This window comes from Cnephaeus nilssonii, assembly GCF_951640355.1.
Source record: "Cnephaeus nilssonii genome assembly, chromosome: 16".
Taxonomy (NCBI): Eukaryota; Metazoa; Chordata; class Mammalia; order Chiroptera; family Vespertilionidae; genus Cnephaeus; species Cnephaeus nilssonii.
Window position 1 is genome coordinate 58,576,709 of NC_137087.1, and position 26,717 is coordinate 58,603,425.

At 57.9% G+C, this 26,717-nt stretch overlaps 1 protein-coding gene across 2 annotated transcripts in view; it reads left to right on the plus strand.

Moving 5' to 3' along the window:
• Nucleotides 1–26,717, plus strand: part of EBF3 (EBF transcription factor 3) — a gene marked incomplete at its 5' end in the record, with an annotated part of 116,245 nt that overhangs the window by 65,126 nt on the left and 24,402 nt on the right. For both annotated transcript variants that reach the window (XM_079793364.1, XM_079793363.1), the window contains 4 exons: nucleotides 12,172–12,253; nucleotides 15,714–15,858; nucleotides 21,931–22,061; nucleotides 22,543–22,669. In XM_079793364.1, the coding sequence (XP_079649490.1) occupies nucleotides 12,172–12,253; nucleotides 15,714–15,858; nucleotides 21,931–22,061; nucleotides 22,543–22,669 (485 nt within the window). The remainder of the gene's footprint in view (nucleotides 1–12,171; nucleotides 12,254–15,713; nucleotides 15,859–21,930; nucleotides 22,062–22,542; nucleotides 22,670–26,717) is intronic.

Genomic DNA, 26,717 nt, shown 5'->3' on the forward strand with positions numbered 1-26,717 from the left:
GGACATCCTGTCTGCTGATTTGTCCTCAGATGTGGATTCCCTCGGGGCCTTGGGGGTCCTGGGCGGTGACAGTGTCTGTCGGCCCTGTGATTGGAGCAAGGAGCTCGGTGTCGCAACCCCGCCGGCCACCGGTCAGGAGCGCTGGTACGGCAGCCCCGGCCACGCGCCCCGCCGCAGGTCCCGCTGTATGCTGATCCCAGGTGCCGGGTCTGCACCACAAGACGGACGCCACGAGCATCCTGATGAAGGGCGTTTGTACATGAAAAGGCTGCCTGACCCCGGCTGCGCGTGCGGGGAGGTGGCCGGGCAGGCGGGGCGCCCCGCGCTCTGGTCTGGGTTCCGGGGGCAATGAACGAGGCCTTTTGCTCACGAGGAAGTCGGGGCTCCTCAGAACCAAAAAAGGAGAAAAAGCACCGAAGCGGGTTTTGCTCACGTTCCCTGTGATTTCAGGAGTGGGGCCCGAGCTCGGGGCTCCGCGTCCCAGCGTCGTCAGCCGCGACGCTGGCCTTGCGCTCGCCACGTGGCCGCCGTGGGCACTCCCTGAACGTGGGACGCAGCCACGGGAAGGAAGGAACACGGCCGGTTGGCTTTCTTTAAACGGGATGTTCTGCGCGTCATCCCTCCGGGTGGCTGCCCTCCGTTCCTCTGACATCAGCCCAGGCGGAGGCTGAGGGTGTCTAGGCATGAAGCACCGAATGGAGGCCTCGGCCAGCTTCCCCCGCCACGGGACGAAAGGGAGATGTTGGTGGCACTCACGGGCCTGTGCTGCTGCCCATCTCGCGGCGGGGGCTGCGGAGGTCATGAGTGGGCGTGGGAAGAGCCCCCGGCCAGGAAGCCTGAGGGCAGAGGAGCGGAGAGGGAGGTGGGACACCCAGCCGGAGGAGGGGTGGGCCCCAGGTTTGCAGAAGGAGCCCAGTCCCGGTGGCACCCCGGTGACTGCCTGCTCCCCCTCCACGCTGCGGGAGAAGCCCTCTAGTGGGCAGGAGTGGCACTGCGCGCCTCTCGGTCACCAGCACCAACCTTTTCCCTGTGGACCCCAAGCTCGGGGTGCACCCCGCCCCAGCAGGAAGGCTGGGGAGGGCGCAGAGGGGGTTGTGGGCTTCCTTGTGGGCCCCAGACACAGCGATGGGAACAGGCTGGCTGCCATGGGCCAGGGCTGGACGGCCAGCAGAGGTGACGTGCCGTGTCCTTCGCCAAGAGCAGACGGGAGCTTTCGGAGGATGCCGGTCACCTTGGCGGAGGGGGTGCTGGTTCTGTCAGGGTCTCCCCTCGGAAAGTTTCTGTCCCCTGAGGCCCTGCCCCCCTCCTCCTGGGCTGCTGGGGGGCGGGGAACACGCTTCTGGCCCACTTTCCCTGTCGTCACTCCCCTGGCCCACGCCGTGCCATCTGTAGAGTCCCGTGGACTCTGCGCACACGGGGGTTTTGATAATTCTCTACTTTTTTTTTTTTTTGGGTAATTGCAGAATCATAAAATATTTTAATTTCAAGGTTAGCAATTTTCTCTTGCATACTTAATTTATAATTAGCTGGTGTATAAACCTGTTCTGCGAATATAATTTTACTGTTGCCAAATGTTCCTCATGAATAATTAAGGGCCAATCCCTATTTATCAAATTATTAATATACCTAATAGCCTTGTTTTCATAAACAATGCGCTGGCGTTGGATTTAAAGGAGCCCTCTCGGAGGGATCGGGTGCCGGTTCCCACCGCGGCCGGGGCCCTCGCCGGGGCCTGCACAGAGGGACGCTTGTGCTGCGCTGATGTCACGGCCCCCGGCCTTCTTTCCGCCACAAAGGCCCAGGTATCAGTAGCTGGACAAACACAATGGCCATTCACCAGTGGGCCTGGCCTCCGCGGCCCCACGAACAATGTTGTTGTTTGTTCTAGCAATTCACCGGGAGCATTTTTGGAGGAAATGTAACAGATGAAACCATCCTTTCAGCCTTTACAAAAATCTCTTTGGCATAATCCTACCTTTCTCAGTCCTGTCCGCGGCTCCGAGTGAGGAAAGCAACTCTTTCCTGGGAGTTTGGACAGAGGAAGCCGCTGCCCCGCCCTCCGGTCGGCTGAGCCGGGCCATGGCAGTCAGATTCAGGCCCAGAGACGGAGGGAGAGCCTCGGACGTGCTTCCATTTGGAAGGAAAGTGAGAAATCACGCCGGGTGTGTGTGTGTGTGTGTGTGTGTGTGTGTGTGTGTGTGTGTGTGAGGCCCCCACGGCCCCTCCTCCCGTCAGCCCCCCAATTTCACGGAGGACGGCGGAACTGTTCCTTCTCCTCCACCCCGAGTCAGAGCGTCGCTCCCCGACAGCGGCGCGTGCGGCTCACGCTGATCAGTAGCTTGAGCCATGAACAGGAAGCAGAGGCCGGTGCCGGTTAGGAAGGATGCACTGAAAAGCAAAACTTGTGGGGCGTACCACCACGAGATGAGATTCTGCGTGGCCTCTGTGCCCCCTGAGGGGCGTTCCCGGGCACGGGGCCTCCATCAGGAGTGCGGGGTGCCTGGCCGGCGGCTTGGGGCGTGCTGTGGCCGCTGGCCGGCTCCTCGTCCGCACCCCAATCCCGGACGGGGGGCAGGGGCCCTGCTCCTCTCTCCTCGGGGCTGGCATGTGCGAGCCCACTCGCCATGTGTGTGCGACTCCATGTGTATGATTCATTCCAGAGCAGTTTTAGTCCTCATAAAATATTCATTTTGGTTGTGCAGGGCCCTGTAATTGCCATCTCTCACCCTGAATTATTTATACCTTGCACAGACTGACAAAGCTTTGCCATGCGGCCCGAGATGAATCAGAAACACGGATCTTTGCTGCCAACAGCATTATAGTCTCACAAAATATGGCACCGGCGTCATCCCGGGCCGCCTCATCTCTAAATCCAGCTTTTCTTGATTTGACATTTTCTTTACTCTTCCATTGTCTTAGTCAGGCAGAAAGGTTGCCTCTTAACTCGGAGCAGCAACCTTTCCTGCCTGCATCACAGCCGCCGTGCTTCAGAGGACTAATGTGTCTTTATTGCCCTCACTTCTTCATGCTCAGTAACAAGACGGTGCTTGGGCTCACTTTAGAGCCATATATTATACATTAGCGATAAAATGATGCAAATAGTCCCGAATCCTCTTCAAACAGATAGTGGGGATCGGCCTGGCTCTCGCGGCTTGTCACAAACACAGGAAATCAGAGGTGACTTGCCAAGTTGGGCCGAGACGCCCGCCCCCAGCTGCGGGCTGTGCCCAGGCCCGGGAGGGGGTCCTAGGTGGGGCCGGGGCTTGTCTGGGCTTCTCTGTGGGTGGAGGAGGCACTTGGGCCCCCACACTCGGCACCCTGAATGCAGCCATTCCCACGCAGCCTCCCCCCGGCCCTGGGCCTCCCCTGCATCTCCTCTGCAGCCGGCGCGGACTGGTTTTCCTGGGCTGCGCTCCCAGCATTAGGGCGCCTCCCTCACAGGGGGACAGTGTGCACTCTTTCTGTCCTCTTTACCCCCTCCCCCCCCCACCAGCCGTGCTCTGGAGGATGGGCATGTAGATGAGGAACACGGGAATATTTAGGAAAACCGCGTTAACACGGATTAGAGCCCGACTCCTCTGTGAACCTTGCAAAACTAGCAAGGAAAGTGCCCCAGCTCCAGAGGTGGGGAGCGTGCGTGTCTGAGCCGAGACAAGGAGGACCGGCCACCATCCCGGGGAAGCACCCAGAAGAGCGGCTCGGAGGGGCGCTCACACGCGGCGGCGTGGGGAGCCCGGCCAGGCCTGCGGATCCTCACACCTCGGTCCTGCCCCGAGCCACAGCCATGGAGGAAGGGGATTAATTTACGGCCCCGGCTCATCAGCATGGGGCGGCCGGGACAGGAGCGCGGTGCTGTGGCGGGTAATGGATGGCCCGGACACACATTTCTCTTGTATTTGTTGACACGCAGGAGTAATGAAGTTAAAGCTTCGCACACATGTGCCCCCTCATTAAGCGGCATTACCTGCATTAAAACTAATAATTGCCACTCAGAGCTGGGCTCCCATTAATCATTTATAATGTTTTAATAAGTTTTTAATCAGGACCTAAAAGGCTAGAGAGGGGCCGGGCGGCAGGTCCGACACCGGTGTCCTCCGTGGGTGTGCGGGCTTGATTTAAAATGGGATTTTTTTTTTTTTATTAATCATTCAACCCGCAAAGACGATCATTCCTCATGAAGCGAGGGGGCGTGCTTGGGGAAGCTGTGCCTCTGAGCAAGAAAATATCTTTTCCACTTGAAAATTGGGGGGCGGCGGGGGGGGGGGGGGGAGAAAATCACACACAAAAAAGCCATTCCCGTTGGTTTTGGGAATGATCTAGGTTGCCCACAGAAGTCACAACAGCCGGGAGAGCGTGGCCGGTTCACGTCCCTAAAATTGCGTGCATGCGTGGGTGGGGTGGGGGGCGGGAGAGGTCTGGCCCCCCGAAGTTCGGATAAGCAGAGGCGCGTAAATCTCTGTGCGCAGTCTCCGAAAGTCGCCCCCCCACCCCCCTACCCCCGGAGCGGGCAACAAGTCACGGGGCGTCTGCTGTGAGCCAAGTGATGCTGGCATTTTTCTTAAGTAGGAGCTTCATGATCAGAGCTGGCAAATAGAGGAGCCGTGTCCAGAGGGAGCGAGGGAGCGGTTTTAATGAGCCCGCAGCGAAAGACAAAATACGGGCTGATTGACAGCGCGAATGATCTGCTGGGGAAATGATGTCAGGGCTGCGGCGCCCATTAGAAATAGAGAAATAGGTAAGGGGGGGCGGGCAGGGAGACAGGCACTTGAAACGGGAGCCCCGGTGTAAACACTGCACGTCACGTCGCCGCTGTGTTGTGCAGTTGACTTCTTTTACACAGATAACCTTATCAAAACTATCGCGCCGCATCAGAACCGTTCCAGAAAACACTAACTGGAATCCTGACAGCGCGGCGGGGCGGCGGGCGGCGGGCTGCGGGCTGCGGGCTGCGCGCGGAGCTCTGGGAGGCAGGCGTTTGCTTTCCCGGGGCCTACCTGGGCTTTCCTTTATCTGAACACATTAAAACCACCCGGAAAAGTTTAATGCAAGTCATACAAATTTCCCCAACAGGAGGGCTCGGCGGGCTCCGTGCTTGGCGGGGGCTGCGGGACCGGCCGGCGAAGCTATTAAATCCCATCAGATCTCCTTGGCATCATTTTAATGAGAATCATCGCGAAAGAACAAGATCGCGGTATCTATAAGAGCCTCTTGACAGCCGCGGCTGAAATGGTGATGAAAAGAGAAACCATTATAGCACCAAGCTTCGCGATAAGGCCCTTTGGAGGGGCGGCGGGGGCCTGGCGTGGCTCCCGACCGTGAAGGGTTAATTTCCTAAACCTAATAATGTTCGATAGTGAGGTATTTGTCAGGAGATAAAGAAGTGATAGGATCTGGGAAGTGGGTCCCTGGGCGATTGTAGTACAAATATTGTTAATGCGGTGTGGTTACTCCAGCGGAGGGAAGTAAAATAGCTCCCGTCCACCGGAGACCGGCTCCGTGGCGGCCGAGCAGCCCTCCAGACAAAGGCCAGCCGTCGCTGAACCGCGAGTCAAGCCGTGGATATTTCCCAATCCTCCGGCGTCTGCATTGACATGCAGGACGGCGTGCGTACCGGGGGGGACGGCGTCCACGGAGCCCGGGGTACCCGCCGTGGGGAGCCGGGCCTCTGGGCCCTCTCTCCCGGGGAGGGGGTCCCCCCTCGCCAAGGACATCTGGGCGCAGCTGTAAAATCCAATACTGTCACCCCCTGCCCCCTGCGTGATGACGTCATGTAGGCACCAGTATATGAGACTCATAACTTGAAATGTACAAGAATTTAATAAGTCTGGTGTTAAAGCCATTTGTCACGGCATATTTGAAGAATAAATCAGACTAATGGGGCAGACTTCCCTCCCGTCTGGCATCGAGGCACGTGAGCCCCGAGGTAGCTAATGGCAGGAGTGGGAGACGGGGAGAGAGAGGCCTGACATTAAGACCCTCGCATTTTGGAAATCCGATCCGTATTGACCTGTGTCCTATCTCGGTGCGCAGATCTGATGTCAGCAGAATGTAGTCTTGTGTAGCAACTGCTCATTACAGGTTCTGTGAAGGGAGCCCTGTCTCCCGGCCCCACCACCCGATCGGCTAGGATTGCTCAGTAATCAATACGGCAGCGACTGATGGCCGGCGTGCACGCACCGCAGCTGCGGCCACGCTTTCAGGGACTTCCCAGTAATTAGCAGGGACTTCGAGGAAGCACTCCACCGGTCACTTTCTTATCAGCCGGAGAAGTCTCTGAAAGGCTCTGTCTTTCCATTCGACTCTTTTAACTGTTTCCTTCCCAGAGCGCAGCCCCACGGCGGTCAGGGCTGCGGCCCAGACACCCCAAGAGGGCCCCGGGCCGTCTTCCTGCCCCTCTCTCGTGGGGGGGGGGGGGGGCGCGGGACAGGGACTCCCCTTCTGGGCTCGGACTGAAGCCAGGGGGACGTCACTAGAAATTGACCACGCTCACGTGACCAGCTCAGTGGTCTTGAATGCGTTCACAAGGTTGTACAACTTCCGCACCATCTACGTCCGGGCGCTTCTGTCCCCCCAAAAGGTGAGCCCATGAAGCGGTGGCTGCCCCGTCCCCCTCCCCCAGCCCCTGGCACCGGCGGTGCCGTCTACGCCTGCCTTTTCTGGTTGGTCTTGCACGCTCACATTTCCTTGCGAGGGCAGTTAGGTATTAACACACACTCTGGGCATTGCGTTCCAGATCCAGTAGCTGGGATGGGGGGGCTGGATCTGGGACGGGGTCTCCACAGTTTGCGGGGACCTCTGCCAGCTGTCAGCGCCATGATCCGCACGCAGGCGCCTGGGGGCTTTGATTGATGACACAGAGGCCCAACCGTTGCTGCTTATTGAGGGCTCTGCCTTATGACGGGCAAGTGAGCCGTCCCCCATTAAAGACACCGCTGCTTCTCGTTCTCGACGCGGGTTCCCAGATTTCCCGTCATTGAGGCCCCGAAGAGAAGGCCCGCTGCCAGGCCTGAGGCTGGAGTTCAGGCGGGTGGTGTCTGGGGGAGGCTGGGCCCCTTCCTCAGGGCGGCACTTAACCTGTGCTAAGGTGGCCGCTGGGAGTGCCCGCTTGTCTTCACGGGACCCCTCCGGGCCCCACCTTGCAACACGCTGTCACTCACGTCTTCAAGCACCGGAACAGCAAGCCTGGAACAGACTGGAAAGTAACAATTAAGCATTAAAAACATGCCCTCGTCGGTTTGGCTCCGTGGATAGAGTGTCAGCCTGTGGACCGAAGGGTCCCAGGTTGGATTCTGGTCAAGGGCACATCCTGGCACCTGGGTTGCAGGCTCGATCCCCAGTAGGGGGCGTGCAGGAGGCAGCCGATCCGTGTTTCTCTCTCATCATTGATGTTTCTCTCTCTCTCTTCCTCTCCCTTCCTCTCTGAAATCAATAAAAATAGACTTTTTTTTTTTTTTTTTAAAGAGAAAGGATCCCCACCCATAGGGTTCCTGAGATGCTGAGAGTAGGTGATTTCAATCAATCGATCCCACATGCAAGAGGCCACGCCCAGCGTTTCTAAGGAGACAATTTATTTCTCCTCTGACCAGAGGGGAAGGCGTCGTGATGACGTGACTGGTGGCTTCCGCTGGGTGAAAAACAGCCGTCTCGGGGCAGGCGGTTGCGGGCGAGGGGTATTCATTATCCACCACTCGCCCGCGGAGTGACTTTGTCCGCCATGTGGCCACTGGGAAGTTGCGGCTTTTGCTGAAAGTGGGCAAGTTCTCCTCCGTTAGGGAACCAGGCGGGAGAGGAGAGGTGTCAGCTGACATGCGTGTCCTCACTTTTCTCTGACAAACCAAATTCATTCCTTACGTAATTGATAACGGCCTTGGCCAATTACTTCACACATTACAATACACAGCGGCCTCTTCCCAGGTTCTGCAGGGCTGTAATTAGCTATGCTAATATCCCCTTTATTGGCCCTAATATTGCTCAACACCTTTTGCCATCCCGGACCCCACGAGAGCCCCATGGCCTGTCAGGACCACTGATTATTGAGAAGGATGGCTTTAATCAAACATAATTGCAGTTAATTTTTCTCTCCTGCTCTCGGTTGCCAGCGTCTAATGCCACGGACTCCTTGATATTCCATTAAATTACAATTAAACGGCCTCCTTTGTTTCCGAGCGTCCTGAGCCACGCCACAAAGTTCTGGAGCGGCGTGCGGGAGCGGCGTGCGGTCCTAATTGCCTGCGCGCTCACAGAGGGCCAATTTACACAATACCCATGTAGAATTTAAACAGTTCATAACGTAATGGATATTACACAGGAGCCTCACACTACAATTAAAATGATTTTCATCAGATAGAGAGGCTCTGGTTAATCAGCTTCATAAAAGTAAATATAAATGAACTAATTCACGGCTTAAACACACAGAGAGGGAGCCAACTTCGAGGTTAGTTACTGCGGCGGGGGCTCACCCCGCGGGGTGGGATGGCTACCGCGGCCCCACTTCCCACGCCCCAGCCCAGGATCCGGTGTAGGCCCTGGGTTCCGCCGTGGAGCGCCCCCTTCCCGCGCGGGCGTTGTCCGAGCGGATTCCGACACGGATGCCACCGGGATCCCACTTTTAAGTTGCTTCAGCGGGTACAGCGGTGGCCACAGCTCTGTTGGGGGCAATTGAGCCCCTGTCCCTGCAGAAGGGACGCCAGGCCTGGGACTTTCTAGGTCACACGGAAGGTCCCCGTTGCCGAACTCGGCGAGCAGAGGCCCCGCATCCACAGGGTGCTTGCTCCTGAGTGAGAGGGACGCCCCCAAAACCCGCTCTTCTAAGAACCAACGAGGTCGCCCAGGTGGCATTCTCCCCTCATCCCGATGCTCAGGAGGAGGAAGCTGGATTCCAGGCTTCGTGACATCACACCTTTCCGCCTTCTAACCGCGCCGAGGACTTCCCAGGGTGGAGCAGGTCGATTCGGAGCAGAATCTGACGGGGGAGTTTGCCCTGTGCCCGGCGTGGCCGCCTCCCGCCTGCCTGGGAGAAACAAGTAAATAAAGCCCATATTTCAAGCTTGATTTACTCCGGTACCTACTGTGAAAGATGACGGCTCTGTAGGGAAATAAAGACGGGGTCAGGGAATTAGTGTACATAATGCTCATTTTGATGATGGGCCAACAGCTGCAACAGGAAACACACTGTACACAATTAGGCGTAATGTCCTAATGACAGGTTAGGGTTTTTATCGCCCCGGCCATCGAGCCGCCACTCCGCGTTGAGCCGTAATAAAGAGTTTATTGGTGTGAACGCCAAAGATTTTCTGACATTGCAAAGATTTTTTCCTTTCTTAACAAGAGGATTAAGTCCTTTGTGTCCCGGCCTCTGGAAGGGAGATATGTAAAGGGATGCTCGCACGTTTCTTAGGGGAAAAAAGCCCATTAGAGGGCCATTGAGTAAAGAACGAGAATTACCATGTGACCTTCCCCGTCGGGCCTTCGGTGTCCTCACTGCCCTCCCCAAACACGGTCCCGGTGAGTCTCACCGGGCACTGCTGGTCGTATGTCCGTGTGCTTGGACACATCTGTGTACCAGGCCAGCGGTCAGCGGGCCAGACTGGGCCGTCCGCCTCCTGGAGGCTCGGCTGAATCCCTGAGTCCGTCGTAACCAAGACGAGGATCACAGGTAGGCGCGGGGCTCCCCTCCTCCTGGCCCACGCTGCCTCTGTCTGTCCCTGCGCGTGTTCTCCTCGACGTGGTGTGTGCCCCTGGGACCCGAATTCTTCAAGGGACCCTGCTTCCCAGGGCCACACACTCCAGACCCCTCCCAAGTCCCAGAGAAGTGCATGTGTGTGTGAGCGCACCTGCCCCGAGTCCACCCTGGAGGATACCCAGCCCCCGACGAGGTTGGGCTCTTTCTGCACCTGAGGACGGTGGAGGCCCCGCTGGTCCTCGTGCCGGGCGAGGCGGAGGCTGGCCAGGCGACCTCCAAGCCTCTCGCAGGCGTGGGGGTGACCCTGCGGAAAAGACTGGGAGGGACTGAAGCAGCTCCTCGGGAGGGGGTGCCTCTCCCCGCACAGAAGGCGCCCCCCGGAGCCGGCTCCACAGGACGAGCCGCCTCTCCTCTCCTCTGCGGCAGGCGCCTGCTCGGGAGATTAGCCGGCTGGTAATGGGCGGCATAATTGCACCGCGCGGCTGTCCCCGAAGTGAAAACCTAATTGCCTGAGAGGACGCTAACTTGGTGCCGCCCTCACCTTGTTAGGCCCCTTCTGATGCAGTTCAAGTGCGGAGTGGCCGCAGGTGCGCCCCATTTACCTCGCCGCCGCGCGTGGCGCTTAATTGCGGCGGCTGTTAGGAAAAATTGGTGGGTGGAATTTCAAGCGCCTGGCGGTGCTGACGGCAGATGGTGTTCCGAGGCACCGCGCGCTAACGCGGAGGTGAGGTGAGTTAATAAAAGATGTAAATTTCGGCCTAAAATAGCGAGGCCGCGCCATATGTAAGAACGTTTAGTTAAGTGGCCATCCATCGGAGTTTCTCCTGCTGGGACGGAGCGGCGTCCAGGGTCCGCGGGGCCTGGAGCGGGGGCGGACCCCGGTCTGTGGAGGCTTCTCATTTCGGGGTGTGTGACGCGTGTCCACCAGGAGCCGTGAGCCTCAGGTTAGGTCAGGGAAGTCACGGGAAACCTTCTCGGAATGCACGTCCTCACGTAAGGCAGGTGGTCTTCGGAGAGCAGCTAGAGAAGGTGCTTGTGCCGCCTTGTTGGACGGGATGCTCAGACACCGAAGAGAGCTCCCCCGGCCGTGGCCTTCTCAAGGTGAGGCCGGGGGGTGGGGGGGCCTCAGGGACTAGACCCCGCTGTCCCGGGGTTGGTGTGGCAGCCAGGTCCCCCATGCCTGTACTGGGAGCCAGAGCGCCCGCGCCTGTCACTGAGCTACATGTAGGGATGGGGAGGACAACATGATGATGTTCCTGTCACCGCCGCTCAGCGCGCTGTCAGGACCCGAGTCTTCCTGCCTCTCAACGCAAGGGGAGGCTTGGCGAGAGCTAATGAGCTTGGGCTGGCCCCGGACGGCGCCTGCTGCCCCCCCTGTCACTGTCCTGTCAAGGGTCGTTGACGACTCCCTTAAAGACACACGTAGACCTTTCACACACGTCATGGTCACCCCTAGGACAACACCCCCAATTGTTCTTTTTCTTGAGCGTTGTACCTCTTGTAAGTTTAAAAACGCGTCTTGGCCTAGGTCAGTGGTCGGCAAACTCATTAGTCAACAGAGCCAAATATCAACAGGACAACGATTGAAATTTCTTTTGAGAGCCAAATTTTTTAAACTTAAACTTCTTCTAACGCCGTTTCTTCAAAATAGACTGGCCCAGGCCGTGGTATTTTGTGGAAGAGCCATACTCAAGGGGCCAAAGAGCCGCATGTGGCTCGCGAGCCGCAGTTTGCCAACCACGGGCCTAGGTCGTTATGGCTCAGTTGGTTGGAGTGTCACCCCGTACACGAAACGTTGTGGGTGGAATTCCTGGTCAGAGCACATACCTAGGGTTAAGGGTTTGATCCCGGTCGGAGCATATACGGGGAGATAACTGATCGATGCTTCTCTCTCACATCAATGTTTCTCTCTCTCTCTCTTTCTCTCTCTCTCTCAAATCAATAATCATGTCCTTGGGTGCTTTTCAAAAAGCTTCTTAAAAAGTGCGTTTATGTAGGTGGTGATGTCTTCTGGGGTTAGGGCTGCCGGAGAGAGGGCGGCAGGTCCAGTGAAATTTGAATTTCAGATACACAGTGAATAATTTTTCAGGATGGGTATGTCCCATAGCATACGTCTCCCAAAGACATTGTTGTTTATCCAAAATTCAGGTGTAACTAGGCGTCCCGGGGTTTCATTTGCTGACACTGCTGGTCCCCTCTGGGTCGGACGGGACCCTAATGGTTCATGGCCACTGGTCTTCTAGGCGAGAGACGGCCACCAGAACAAGTCATGGTGGTTCTAATAAAACGTGGAAACCCATCATGTCAAGACCAACAGAAATCACTACGTACTTTCAGATGAAGATCGTCCACGCTGGCCGTTAGCAGGGCAGCTGGCTGGCGGGTGTGGGGAAGCCCCCACCACGCCCCGTGCGAGAGTGTCTTTCAAAAAGTGTTCGTCTGTTGTCTGATAACCCTAACAATTATCCATTTTTTTTGTATTTTTGTAGATTCTTTCTAAAGTTTTTCCTCAAGTGCAATCAGAACTGTTTGAAGAATGCAGGCAACCCTCGAGATATGCGGAGATTCCAGGTACACCCTTGTCCCAGACCCGCGCGCGGACCACGGTCCCGACCTCTAAGATGCAGTTTGAATTCTCTGATGTTGCAGCTGTTCTGAAAATGATCATTAGTTCTCAAGGGCGTGGGAGTAAACCAAAACCCTTAAGTCAAATGCTTTAAACACGATCGGTGTCTTCAGGATGCCGGATGCATTGCGTCCATCCATCCATCCATCCGTCCGTCCATCCATCCATCCGTTCATGGCCCATGATGCACTGCACACATGACCCATGTTTGTGCCCTGATGACCAGGCGAGCTCGAGGACGTCACTTGTCAGAGCTGTAGGTTAAGTTGGGGTCCTGCTTGCATGCAGCCATGGGGAATCTCAGGGGTGTGATTGAAAGGGACTGTTTTTTAATTTTCTTCACATAGAGTTCTCTTAACATTAGCATCTAAATCAGCCTGTTTCTCTATGGCACGTGGCTGTTCATGCTCGAGTGACTGGAATTTGGAGCCTGTGCCGGAGACCTTTTAGGAATCCATTGGTCGGTTGATTTTTCCTGGGGGAGAGGGGTCAACTCAAAACCTGCCCTCCCCACCGGCGGGATGCTGGCCTCTGCAAACTCCGGCCTGTTTCCTGGCTCGGCTCCCCTCCCGAGGCCTGACGTGTCCTTGCCTCCACCTCGGCTCCTTGCCCGGCTCCTGCACGGCTCCTGGGCCCGGCTGCTCACCCCCTGGTTTGCTCCGAGGACTGCACCCCAAGGAGAGAAGGGGAGAGCTGGTTGCCTTCGGGGGTAAATGATGAGCCAGGCCCCAGCTCTCTTGCCTTTGTTTGTGGAGGGTTAGGAGGTGCCTTCAGGGTGAGGGGTTCTCGGCCTACAGGAAGGATTATTTTGCTGATTTTAGTGGTAAAAAGTCTACTGGGCTGGGTCACACCCCCACCCCTCCCCGCTGCTGGTCCCTGGACCAATCAGAGAAGAATTTGGCAGCGACCACAAATGTCCACTAGCTTGGATGAGTTCACCATCAAATTGCTCACGGTGTTTTGGGAAATTTAGCTGATGCGTTAGCATTTTAGCAAAACTTGACACCTGTCCTTACGGCCAACCAGTCAATCAGAGACACATGTGACACTCGTCTATACAGCCAACCAGCCAATCAGAGATATGTGACACCCGTCTATACAGCCAACCAGCCAATCAGAGAAGGGAGCTGGGGCTCGCCCAGTCGGGCTCCGGAGCTGGGACAGTGTCTCTTGCCAACAGTGGGGCCCGCCCCCGTTTGCCTTGTGCCAGGCCCCGCAGGTGCTCCTGAGCCCTCTGAGCGGAGTGGAGCTCACCCCTGAGCCGGCAGCGGCCGCGTAGCCCCATCCCAGGTGCAGCCGGCGCTGCAGGACGCCTTCCTCTCTCTCTCTGGCTAATCTCCCTGCCTTGCGGGGGTTTAACTGGACTTACCAGTAGGTCAGGCTCACGCAGTGTTTCCACCCGGTCTCACCAGCTCCGCACCGTCCTGTAGGACCGCGGGCTGGGCCCAGGCCGGGAAAGGAACCCCCGCTGGTCTGTGCTCTTTGCCGAACTGCACTCTCCCCGAGCTGCCGGATCTGTATGTGGCTGGCAGCCAGCACGGTGCCTTCATTTGATTGTTACGTCTCTCGTTTCTTTCACACGCCAGGTCTGGTCACTTTAAAAGGGTCAAGGCTGCGTCTCAGTGGTGGTTGGGTGTCTTTGCATCCTCCTCCGGTGATGTGTGGGTGCGGGGCCTGGCACCCCTGGGTGGGGCCTGTCTCCCCTGGGCGGGGCCTGGCAGACAGGCCGAGGAGGTGGCCCAGGGCGTGCCAGACTCCTCTCTACCCGGGCAGTGCAGGGCGCCGCCCTCTGGGCAGCAGAGAAGATTCTGAGAGAGCCGACCTTGGGCCTGGGGACAGTGATGGTGGGTGGCACCTTTCACGGCTCAGAGGGGCCGGATATTGGGGAGACTCCCGCAGCCTTGGTGATGCCAAGGGGAGGGAATTGCCAGGGAGAGCGCCCCAGGGAGGGAGCTTTGGGGGTACAGTGCTCCCTGCCCCGCTTCAGTCTTCTTGTGGGGCCGGAGAGTTTTATAAAAGCTGTTACTAACCATGCATTCATGTATAGGTATGTAGCTTTGGCCTTTTTTTTCCACCCTTGAACATGATTTTTTAAATCAGTTTTTCCCTAGTAGTTTTTTTAAAGAGCAGTTTCAGGCTTATAGAAAATTTCATGAGAGTACAGAGCATTTCCATATGCCCCCAGGTACCCCTCCCTCCGTTCCCCTGATTAGTAAAGTCTTGCCTTGGGTGGTCCGTTGGCTACGTCAGAGGACCCGATGTTGATACGTCGTATTGACTCGGGGTCACTGTAGCTTCGGCTTCTCACCGTCATTTGTGGGGCGTGTTCTGAGGCGTGCACAGCGCGCAGGGAAGGCGGACATGGACGCGAACCCCTCTGGTTCCCTGCTCACCTGCTCAGGCCCAGAGTGTCGGTGGGGAGTGGTTCCCCAGGTGGTGCTAGCCCCCAGCGCTGCCCACACGTGAGCCAGGCTCCTTGCCCCCCGAACCCAGGCCCCAGCCCTAGGAGTCCTGCTGCCAGGCATCATCCCCAGACGGCACCTGGGCCCGTCTTTGCCGCCCCAGCTTCTCTGGAAAGAACGTACCACACAGCCCCACCTCGGGTGCCGTTCTGGGGTGCCGGTCACCGGGCACCTGGGAAGGCCCTCTGGTCCCCCACCTCCTCCTGCAAGAGTTCCTTTTCCACGTCCTCTGAGAGTAAGAGGCCCTTCCCTGTCTCCCCCTGGCCACCCTCTGACCTGGGCACAAGACGGGAGTCTCTCACCCCAACGAGAGGACACTGCTGGGCAGGCCGGGGTCCTGGCCATCCTCGCCAGGTACTTGAGGAAGGATACTGCCCCTGGGCTGAGGACACGCTCACTATTCCTGTTCACCTCGGCCTTTTCAGATGCAAACACGTTCCCTGTGATTGTGAACCTGACCCCCGCGTTTGCGGGGAGGATGCGGGCACTAGGACCACGCCTGATTTATGAAGCCTTTTTTGGCAACGGAATCCTCCGCACTCTTCAAGGAGGACTGTCTCAAGTGAACTAATTTTAATTAGATAAACTACCCAATCAATATGTGAACAGATCAATCAAAACAGCAGCTTTAAAATGAGTGGCCAGAGGGGTGTTTCTGAAGCTAATGGCTAGAAGAATATTTCTCTGAATTGAATTCACTTGTTAGCATAATAGGAGATTAAACCGTAATTAGGGTAGCAGGTTTTCAAGAGCCTCAATCTCGAGTCAAAACCAAACCAAACAAAACCAAACCACCCGCCCACCCCCATCCGCCAAAAAAAGCCGTGACCGCCCCTCGGCCTGGAGACGCGCCCGGGCCAGCCTGGGCCCAGGGCTTCCGTTCCCTGAGGCGGGCGGCGCTCTCCTCACCGGCTCCCGTTTCAATTCTCCTTCGTCTTCGCAGGTTGTTGTGTCGACCACAGTCAACGTGGACGGCCACGTGCTGGCCGTGTCCGACAACATGTTTGTGCACAACAACTCCAAACACGGGCGGCGGGCGCGCCGCCTCGACCCGTCAGAAGGTACGGCCCCTTCTTATCTGGAAAATGGTAGGCACATGTTACATGTCTCTTTTTATTTGCAATGCTTCTTTTCCTTTGCACCATCCTTTATGTTGATTCATGTTGAGTTACTATCCCCAACCCCCAGCCCTTGCTGGTCAGGCCTCCCCCGTCATGCCAGGCCGGGCCTGGTGTTGCCCAGAGTGGCCTGGCCGCTCCCTCCTCGCCCTTAAAGAGGGCTCGGCCTCTCCCCGCCCCTCACCCACCACGGCCTTCACTGTATTGGTTTGTTTCTAAGCTTTCTTTTTGCTTAGAGTTTTCCTTGGAGTTTTAATTTATTTGGCTTTATTTTGGCTTGTCCTAAGCCCCCATCCAGAAGGTCATCCCCACAGACTTTGTGCATGTTTTGGTGGGTGGTTACATCCTGGTCCCATCAGCCCAGGATGGAGTCCAGGACCATACCTTGCCCCTGGATGGGTGGATGGATGGAAGATGGATGATGGGTAGATGATGGATGGATGGATGGATAGATAGATGGATGGATGGAAGATGGATGGAGGGATGGGTGGATGGATGGATGGAAGATGGGTGATGGATGGATGGAAGATGGATGGATGGATGGATGATGGGTGGATGGATGGATGGAAGATGGGTGGATGGATGGATGGATGGATGATGGGTGGATGGATGGGTGGATGGATGGAAGATGGACAGATGGATGGATGGATGGATGGATGGAAGATGGATGGATGGATGGATGGTTGGGAGATGGATGGATGGATGGACAGATGGGTGGATGATGGATGGATGGATGGAAGATGGATGGATGGATGGATGGAAGATGGATGGATGGAAGATGGATGGATGGATGGATGATGGGTGGATGGATGGGTGGATGGATGGAAGATGGACAGATGGATGGATGGGTGGATGATGGATGGATGGATGGAAGATGGATGGATGGATGGATGGATGATGGGTGGATGGATGGATGGAAGATGGATGGATGGAAGATGGATGGTTGGATGGATGGATGGATGGGTGGGAGATGGATGGATGGATGATGGGTGGATGGATGGATGGATGGATTGATGGAAGATGGATGGATGGGTGGATGATGGATGGATGGATGGAAGATGGATGGATGGATGGATGGATGATGAGTGGATGGAGAGAGGGGGTGATCATCCGGGGGGGCAGGGTGGAGTGGGTGAGAAACAATAGCCAGAGGTGTTTGTACCAAATGCTTCCACTTGACTTCCTGCTTTGCTTGTTGGAAGAGACTAACTGTAGTAACAGAGACAGGTGGGGGCAGGTGCTCTTGGGCAACGAGTCAGAACTCAGAAACTCTGACACCGTGGCCTTGGCCACGCCCCTCACTCACGTGCTGCCGTGCCTGTGGGCTGAAGCCTTTTGACCAATGTGAACGGTTGAGAGAGTAACGTGAGGTTTTGATTGTAAACAAAACAGCACAGTTCAATCCTTTGGAGCAAAGAGCCTGTCAGGCCGAGGAGCTGTAGGCAGGTCCTCCCTCCCGAGGTCTCCAGGTCAGGAGCCACACGCGAGGCAGCACACACATCCCAGGGAAACGCACGGAGCACGTGCAGATGATCCGAGCGAAGCGTGACTCAGACCTGAGCACTGGAGGACAGTTTGTGAATCTGCTGTGGTCCACAAAAATAAACTCATTTGTTTTCTACATTAATGACTGAGGTGTAAGAGAACAAAAATATAATAATTGAAGGTCGCCTTGGGCGCCCAGTCATTAGCATGGGTGACGCACTGTTTATCTCCTTCCTGTGCGCTGAAGGTAGGTGTGTGTTTTGCCTAGCAACCATCACTAATGAGGCTCACAATTAAGAAGGCTGAATCCCCGGCCTTGGTCCCCGCTTCCCCAGAGAGCCCGAGCTCGCCACGCGATAGGTTCCGGGAGGCCCCTCAGCCCTCTGGTGTTAGGTTGTCGTCTGGGTCCAAAACCAGCCTCCTCTAATGAGCTATTAGGATCTGAGCAAAGCACAAGTATTTATTTTTGTAAGTAGCGTGAGAAAAGCATTTGACTGTAAGCAGAAAATACAGCATTTAGAAAAACAAAGGCCACGCGTGGGCCCCTTGGAGGTGAGACCCAACTCATCAAAAGCCATTTGCAGAAGCAGTTTCGATCAAGATTTTTTTTTTTTTAATGCTTGTTTCTCAGTTCTTTTTGAAATGAACATTTGAACCAAGTCCCTCTCTTGCAAGGAGAGCAAGATCCCTGTCCCACCCCAGAGAGCGACCCCTCGTTTTAACAGGCAGAGAGGTGCCGGGAGCCAGCGTGGGTAGGTCTTCAAGGAAACGGCCCAAGCAGCCAGGTTTCGGCTGGTGTTTTCTTGGGAACGAATGCCCGATCCTCAAGCGCCCCACGGAGCACGCCAGCTCCTCTCTCGGATGAAGAGAGACGGGCCCTGTGATCCTGTCCCTTCTGGGGAGAGCTGGCCCTTAGGGAGTTCATTGTAGGGTCCGGCCACCTCGTCCCAAAGCCCAGGGACCTCCGTCCGCCTGGCCGGGACGCAGCGCAGGGCCGGGATGCTGGCTCCGAGGCAGCCCCACATGCTTGAAGGAGAAAGTGCCCCATAAACCGCAGGCGTTGCTTGTGCGCAGCCTCTCCTGGCTAACACCTCATTATCCAATCATCTAATATTCACCAGCCGTGTGTACACACTCGCCGACGGTTTCCAAGCAGACGAATTCCCCCTGCTGTCGCCGTGGACGCCTGCCACGGCGCCCTCCGCGCGCAGAAAGCGAGGCCGATTATTTACAGTATTGAACACAGGCGCGGGGCGAGCAGCCGTCCACCTTCCCGCGTGGCCCCGCCGCACGCAGGCGTTCATTTTTTTTCTTCTCCTTGTCACTTGTCCCCCCGTAAACGGCTCCAGCCCTGCTTAAAGCTCCCTGAGCCCTGCCCAGCGCCGGCCTGCAGCGCACGGCGATTTGCATGCCAAGCGCCGTAATGCGGTTAGGTTTATGCAATAAGGAGGGCCGAATCCAGGCTGTGGGGCTTTCTCGAGCTGAGGGGAACAGATGGCCCTAGGAGAGGTAAAAGGTATAATCCTATCAGCTGGAGTATCAGCCAGCCATCTGGACATCCCAAGCACAATTACAAGACATTTTAGCAGGCAGAACAAAGGAGTCTTCACGAGGCAAGATTAGGCCTGTTTGAGTGCCTCAATATTGTGAATGCAGAGAGAGGTGACGAACGCTGGGATATTACTCAGGAGAGCTGGCTGATTAGCGGGGACCGGGACGGAGGCTGTGGATACACAGAATACTGGATGTGGTAGCGAGACCCCCCCCCCCCCAAACAAAAAAAAAAAAAAAAGAAAGGCAAAATCAAGTGTTCTGGTCACCCATGCCGGCGGGCATCAAGTTCCCTCACTTTTGTTCCTGGAAATCTGGGCACCATGGCCCCCCCTCCCCAGGCCAACCAGTCCACGTGGGGGTCTGCGGTGGAGGACGCGGGAGGTCAAGGCCAAGAGTGCTCTTAGCCAGCGCCTCTTCTGGCGAGCAGGCTGAGAGGCTCCTTGGAGTTAAACACGGGTCGCTGTGGCACACGTCGGATCTGCAGGGAGGCACGCCCTGCCTCCTTTCCCGGGGCCGGGCAGCCACAGGGCCAGGAGAGCTCCCAGGTCAGGATGTGTCTTCAGGACCGCTTCCCACAGTGGGCCCGGGGGAGAGATGGGGGCCCCGGGGGCTCCCTCCCACCCGGCCCCGCTCCTCTCCTCCACCTTCAGCTGGCGTGCCGGCCCCCCGTCATCTGCTGGAGTGCATTGTGCACGGATATCGTTAGATCTCTAACGCTGTCTGTGTAATTCATTTTGCCATGGTTCCCACTGAACACATGTTCCCTCTCTATATGTGCATTGAAATGTATGCAAATCACAGGCAGAAGGAAGATGGCTATCGGTGGGCGGCGCGGAGGCCGGGCCAGGCCGGGGTGTCTACCCGCCCAGCGGCCCCGCGCATTCCGCGATGCGCCTTCCGCTGGGCCGCAGCTGCCAGATAGCAGTCTCCCGTGCGTGCGCGCAGTAGATCCCAGGTTTTTTTTTTTTTTTTTCTTCTTCTTCTTCTTCCTTTCTCACCTCCAAAGTAAATTTGTTTACTGTAATTTTTTTGGTGTGAATTATTTGCCATAATTGGCTGTGCTGATGAAGGTCACCCCCTTGGAGGAGACTTGTCAGTCTTTAGAGAGCTGATCCTTTTCAAATGCTCTCCATGCAATTAAGAAAAGCAAATGTCATTCGGAAGCCTCAGAAATGAAAATTTGTATGAACTTATTAGCATGAAGTCAACAGCGCTAGTTAAGGGCGGGCTCCCAGTGTGTGCTCTGCGCTCCCGCTGCAGAGGGAGATGCTGGCGGAATGAGCAAATATAACCCCCGCTAGTCCAACATTAGAGCAAACAAAGGAAGGTGGCATGTCGGCGGGCTGCTCAACAACAATAGCTAATGGTGATTAACTAGACGGTGTCTGCCGATTGCCGCCATGACCCGGCGGGGAGCCACCGCGCGGGCTTCCGGAAAACGCCCGCTTAGGAAGACGTGCGGCCACGGCTGACCCGGAGTCTGAAAAGACGATTTATCTGATGCCGAGCTGCATGGTGCGCCCCCCGATGAGACGAGCAGTCGGATCAGGCCCCACCGTGGCCTTGGGGGGGTGCCCGTCTGCGCACAGAGCCCAGGGAGCGAGCAGGCACTCGGTGGCTGGCGGGAGCCCCCCTCGGTCTCCCAAGATTAGTGATACTTTTTGGACGGAGGTCCTCAGAGGTTGTTGGGTGGAAACCACTGGTTCTTCCACCCGCGGCTCGTCTTGGCACCCACCCCGCCAGGAAGCTGGGAGGGAGAGGGGACAAACCCTGGGGTGGCCCAGGGCTGGGGTGGGGCTCCTCCTCTCTGTGGATGGAGGATGGAGACCTGGGCCACTACTGGAGACCTGGCAAGAGACCTGGCAAGTCCTAGAGGCCGCCCAGCAGCCATCCCACAGGCCCACACAGCTGTTCTTTGGGTACCCAAGGGCGAGAGGGAGAGAGGTAGGATGGGCCCGGAGTCCCCAGGACGGCACCAGCTAGTCAGGGGAGGCCCTGCAAGTGACAAGTGTGTGCACTGAGCAGGGAGGGGCGGCCAGCGTGTCCAAGGAGCCCCTCCTTTGCATGGGGCCTGCCTACCAAAGGCCATCAGAGGCAGGAGACATGGTCTGCCCCTGCCTAGCCCAGGGGCTGATCAAAGGCCAGAACAAAGCAGCCTCCACGAGGCCACAGCCTTCAGCCGGCCCGGCCTCCACACGGGGCTGCCGGGAGCACCTTGCCGGGCCTCCTGCCTGCCTGCCTGCCTCCCTAGGCTGTGGCCTCCCGGCCCCGCTCCCCCCTGCCCTCCCGCTGCCACCGCAGCCCTCCCCTCCCTCCAGCGGGGCCGCCTGTGCGCAGGCCAGGCCGGCAGCGCCCGTTGTAATAACTCATGCAAATGCGAGGGCTTGGGAGACAAAGAGAGGTCAGGCCCGCGGCTCGGGGATTCCTGTCGACAAACAATATTAGATGTAAAACGTGTACCTTTGACAAAAGTATTAATAGAGCGCTTTTGATTTTTTTTCCCCCCTGATGAAAAGTGAAAAGTAGTAATTGTGGAGTGACAGAGGAAAATGAAGTTTAACCAAAAGGCAAAGTTCGCGGATGGAAAAGCCCACCCCAATTAGCGGCTCCCGAGGAATGGAAATGCCAGGCTCTTGCTCCTCCAGCCCCTCAACAGCCTTTTGATTGACTCTGCTCAGACCCGGACGGCGGAGCAGATAAATCGGCGTGCCGCGTGTGCACGAGGCTTAATCATTTGTAATAGTCGTATTTGCCCTGACACGTAATTTGCTATTTTTTTTTTTTTCCTTGCTCACTCGTATTCTGTGGCTTGGCCTTTGCTTTATAAAACATTTAATAGTTTGCTTTAAACACATCAGCATGCTGATCTACGATCGCCCTTCGCGTGGCGCCCGGAGGCATGGCCCGCCTCCCCTCCTGCTGCGCCCGGGCGACCCGAGGTGGGCGAGTGCTGGCGTGGCCGGCCGGGCGCTGAGGCCTGCCTTCTCTGTCTTGTGTGAGCAGCCACTCCGTGCATCAAGGCCATCAGTCCCAGTGAAGGCTGGACCACGGGCGGGGCCACCGTGATCATCATCGGAGACAACTTCTTTGACGGTCTACAGGTGGTGTTCGGGACGATGTTGGTGTGGAGCGAGGTAAGCCTGCGCCGCGGGCACTCGGTGGGAGCTTTTCCACGGGTGTGTGTGTGGGGGGGGGTTTGACGGCACAGACACAAGGCGCCCTAGGGCAAATCCCCCTTTCACTGACGTTCCCCGGTGGGTGGGGGGTGCAGAACGCCCCGGCCCAGCCCTGGGGTTCCAGCCCTGTCGTAGGAGGTCCCCCTCCCCGACACTGGAACAGTCGGCGCCTGCGTCACCAGGAGCAGGTTGCAGGGGACATATGGTGGCAATTTTCATATGAACGATGCCCTGTGGCCTTTCCTGCAAACTGAAACCCGGGACCACGTGCAGACCTTTTCCTGAAAGAGCTCTAGTCCCGCCTCTCCGGGTGACAGCTAGGAGGGGGCGCTCCCAGACAGCGGTCCAATTTTGCTCATTTTGGTAATTACGTCCAACTGGCGAGTGCCCCCCTCGCAGGCAGCGCCCTGAAAGCCTGCTCACCGTGTGGTTTTTGTAGCTGATAACGCCCCACGCCATCCGAGTCCAGACCCCGCCGCGGCACATTCCTGGCGTCGTCGAGGTCACCCTGTCCTACAAGTCCAAGCAGTTCTGTAAAGGCGCTCCTGGGCGGTTTGTCTACACCGGTGAGTCCCCCTTCTCGGCGTTTGTGGCAAAGCGGTAGATGCCCCTCAGGACAGCACACGCGGGCGCGGCGCGCAGGGGCTGGGGGGGGGGGGGCCCGGGCCCCGGGGCAGGACTTGGTCAGCAGCAGGGTCTGCCCCCAGCCGCGCTGGAGAGACGCCGTGGACAGGTGCGGCCCACCTGGCGTGTGACCTGGCGCCCCTCCCTTGTGGCCCTCAGCCTTCTCACCTTGAAAGCCAGGCTGGGGCGGGGAGGGGGTGGTTATCGGCAACAGGTCCCCCCAGCTAACATCCCGGGGCTGCCCAAATGATGTCACCGCCGCTCCTGTGCACAAGCCGAGACTCGGAGGTTAAGTCACGCACCCAGGGTCACACACCCAGTAACGGAGGGGCCTCCAGCGTACGCCCGGTCTCTGCGCCAGGCCCGGGTCACACACGTGCCTTACGCTGCTTCTGCGAGGGTTTTGGAGAAACCGGTGCCATCAGAAGGGTTGCCGTGACGGGTTGTTACCGGAACGTTGCTTGGTTGACGGGATTCCTTCGAGCTCGCCGTGGGGAGACGCCGTAAATAAGCGTAAGCCGTGGTAGGACTCGGTTTCTGTCCTAGCCAAGTGCAAACACGGTCACCTTGGAGAAGTGTATTTAACGAAGGGCAGCCCCTGCTGAAACCCGGGAGGGTGACATGGACGAGGACTCGTCCCCGAAGAGTTGTGGCCGTGAGGGGTACGAGGGCGGCGGGAGGCCACCTCGGGAGCCTGGGCTTGGCTCCGACAAGCTGTCACCAGCGGCAGGACGCCCCGGCGGGTCTGGCCTCTCGTCAGGATGGAAGGCTGTCCTCTGCCCAGCAGGCAGGTGACATGGGCTCGAGGTCCCTTCCACTTCAGAGTGTGAAGAGACGGGGGTGGGGTGCCTCACCCACCCCGATTTTAGGAAGGACTGAGTGAGTGTGACAGGCAGAGTGTAAATGCTTTCAGCACCCACTTTCCAGGAGACCAGGGTCACCCCGGGCCAGCCTGGGCTGCCAGCGACACCTGGGTCCTTGATGGGGGAGGGTGCCTTCTCTTGGAGCCCCTCAGCACCCCTCCATGTGGTCAGGGTGTGTGTGGGGGTACCTGCTCCACACCAGAGGTCCCTTCCTCCCAGGGGACTAGCACGCCCTCCCCCCAACACCCCCTCGAGTCCGGAGCTGCCCCAAACCCAGGACAAGTGCGTTGGCAAAAAGCTGTGGGTGGTGTGCCGCCCCCTCCTGGTCTGGGTGCCGCCCCCTCCTGGTCCGGGTGCCGCCCCCTCCTGGTCCGGGTGCCGCCCCCTCCTGGTCCGGGTGCCGCCCCCTCCTGGTCGGCTGCTCTTGGCTCCTGGGAAGGCCAGGGCTGGAGGAGGCAGCCCGGGGGGCTGGTGGGGCTCCCAGTGTGTGGAAATGTGCAGACGTGCAGAGGGCTGTAGCCTGGGCACTTGGAGGGCACGTGCCCACACTTCAGCAGGAGACCGGGCTGTGGGCACGGGTCCCGGGGGGGTGGGGTGGGGGGGGCGGCGGGGCAGGAGGCCTCCCTGGGCGGCGCCTCTCTCAGCACCTCTGCCCGCTGTGTCCTGTGCGCTGCAGCCGCGGCCGCCCCCACGCTCCGCGTGCCCTTCGCTGCTGCTGGCCAGGGGGCTGCGCGGCTCTGCGTTTCTGGCCGGAACTTCAGGCTGCGGAGGCAGGGGGCCCCTCTGCTCTGCTTGGTGTTGGCCGGGGCCCTGGCGCCGGGCTCCAACCCGAGTGCCACTTCGGCTCGGCCCCTCCTGCGCGTTTGTGAGGGTCAGGGGGCACTTAGGGGCGTGTCCGACCCACGGGGAGTGGTACCCGCTGGGCGGAGCCTCCTGTGGACGGTTTCCAAGGTACAACTTCTGTCGGGTCCTGAGTCCCTCAAAGGAAGGGACCTTCGTTATCCACTCAGGAGCCACGTCACGTGTCTGCCACGTGACACATGGTCCTCGGTCGCGTTGGGGCACCAAAGGGAGCGTGGATCTGTGTGGAAGACGGACCTGCTCTGCACAGACATGGATGCGAGACCGCTTGTTCCATGGGACTGTCGGGCCCTCGGGGTTCAGTCCGTTCCGCCCCCTCCCCATGGGCCTCAGTGGGTCCTTGCATCGACCAGACCTTGGCATTCAGATTTCCCCACGTGTGGGCTTTTCCGAGGGAGATGGGCTGGCTGTGAGCAATGGCTACTCTTCTCTGAGGACTCTGGTCCTGCGGGGGAGAGCAGAGCCCTGGGCTGAGCATCGTAAACGAGGTGCCTTTGGAAAATGTGCCGGGAGGAGCCACCTGTCACTGGCCAGTGGGTGTCGCGTGGCGAAGACCTGCTTCAGGGCCGGTGTGAGGGGTGTGGGTGTTCGAACAGCTCTCTCTGCCACCCTCTTTTTCAAAAAAATGTTTTTATTGGTCTTTTAGAGAGAGAGAGAGAGAAGAAGGGAGAGGGATAGATACAAACATCGATGAGAGAGAAACATCATCAATTGGCTGCCTCCTGCACCCCCCACAGGGGATGGAGCCCGCAACCCGGTATGTGGTCTGATCAGAACCGAACCAGCGGCCTCTTGGATCCTGGGTCGATGCTCAACCCCTGAGCTACACGGGCCGGGCGTGGCCACCTCTGTGCCCTCCAGCTGGCCAGGACCCCTGCCTTGGCCAGCCACCTCCTCTGGAAGTTCTGGGGTGTTCTACGCCGCCCCCCTCCATGGGAAGGGGTTTAACCGTGAGTCAGGTCCATCAGCCACCCAGTGGCCCGTCTTCCGTTCCCCGGTGGACATGGTGTCCCCTGTGAGCGGACAGCGCTTGTTGGGCCCGACGGTCAGGGACCCGGCTGCCCGGGGCTTCGGGACCTTCTCCCCCCAGAGTTCTCCCACGAAAGCGCCTTCAATGGAGCCATTGAGGGAGCGGGGCCTCTGCTCGCAGCGGGCTAATTTATTGCCTCCCCCACCCCAATCATTAGCAGGAATATACATTTCAAACGCCCTGTAAGGGATACGGCCTACACTCTCCGGGAGCGGAGGCGAGGTGAGGTCATAGCCTGTCTGACCTGGAAGCTGCTGTCTGACTTGCGTTGCCCTGAAATTGATGGGGACAAAGAATAATCACTGGGAACTGCGCCCCCTGAAAGCCGATCCCACCCTCTGCACGCGGGCTCAGGGCAGCCCTGCAGGGAGGGCACCGTCCCCTGGGCATCTGGCTCCCATCAGTGCCCCCTCCCCCCCACAGAGGCTGCCGGGACACCCTTGCGCTGAGCCTTCCCGCCAGCAGCCGGCCTCGGGTAATGAACGTGCATTCGCCGAGGAGGAGCCCCGCCCGCAGGGGCGAAGGCCTAAGGGATCTGTTTACGGGGATCTGAGAACCACCAGGCTCTTCAGACCCAGGCCCAGTCAGGCAGCCCCAAGTGGGCGTGGCGCTCCCCGAGGCCCCCGCCCTGGGAAGGGGAGGCGGCCAGGCCCCTTGGCCTGCTGCTTGCTCTAAAGACACAGTTACCTTGGGAGGCAGTGGCCGTTGGGTTGATTAGCCGGCGAATTAAAAGAATGAGTCACAGGCGACGTGTCCGGCTCCTCCATCCCAGGCCTGCGTATTCCCAGCGAGCCTCACCCCTGTTGTGAGAAGGTCAGGAATGAGAGAGCGAGAACCATTTCCAAGCGGCTAGCACTTAGGAGCAGAATTAACAATCACTCTGTATGTAATTGCCAGTTAATAGTAAATTGCCTCCAAGACTGTAAAATGCAGTCTAAACGCCGGGCACCTAAAATTAAATTAATGAGATATTCGCTGCGCTTAAAAGTGAAGAGTGCAAATTAATACCTGAGTGCCACGCTTGTTTTAATATTTGTCTAATCGTGTCGCAGCTGCTTGTTTAATAATAATTAACGCGGTCCCGGAACGGCCTACCTGAGACGCGCACGCTCACCGGGAAGACTGACCCGTCTCCCGTCCCTCACGTCCCCAGGAGAAGCCCGTCCCATCGGCGGGGGCCATGGAATTCTTATTTAATTAGGATAGACGCATTGCAGTGTTACTTGATGGAGACAA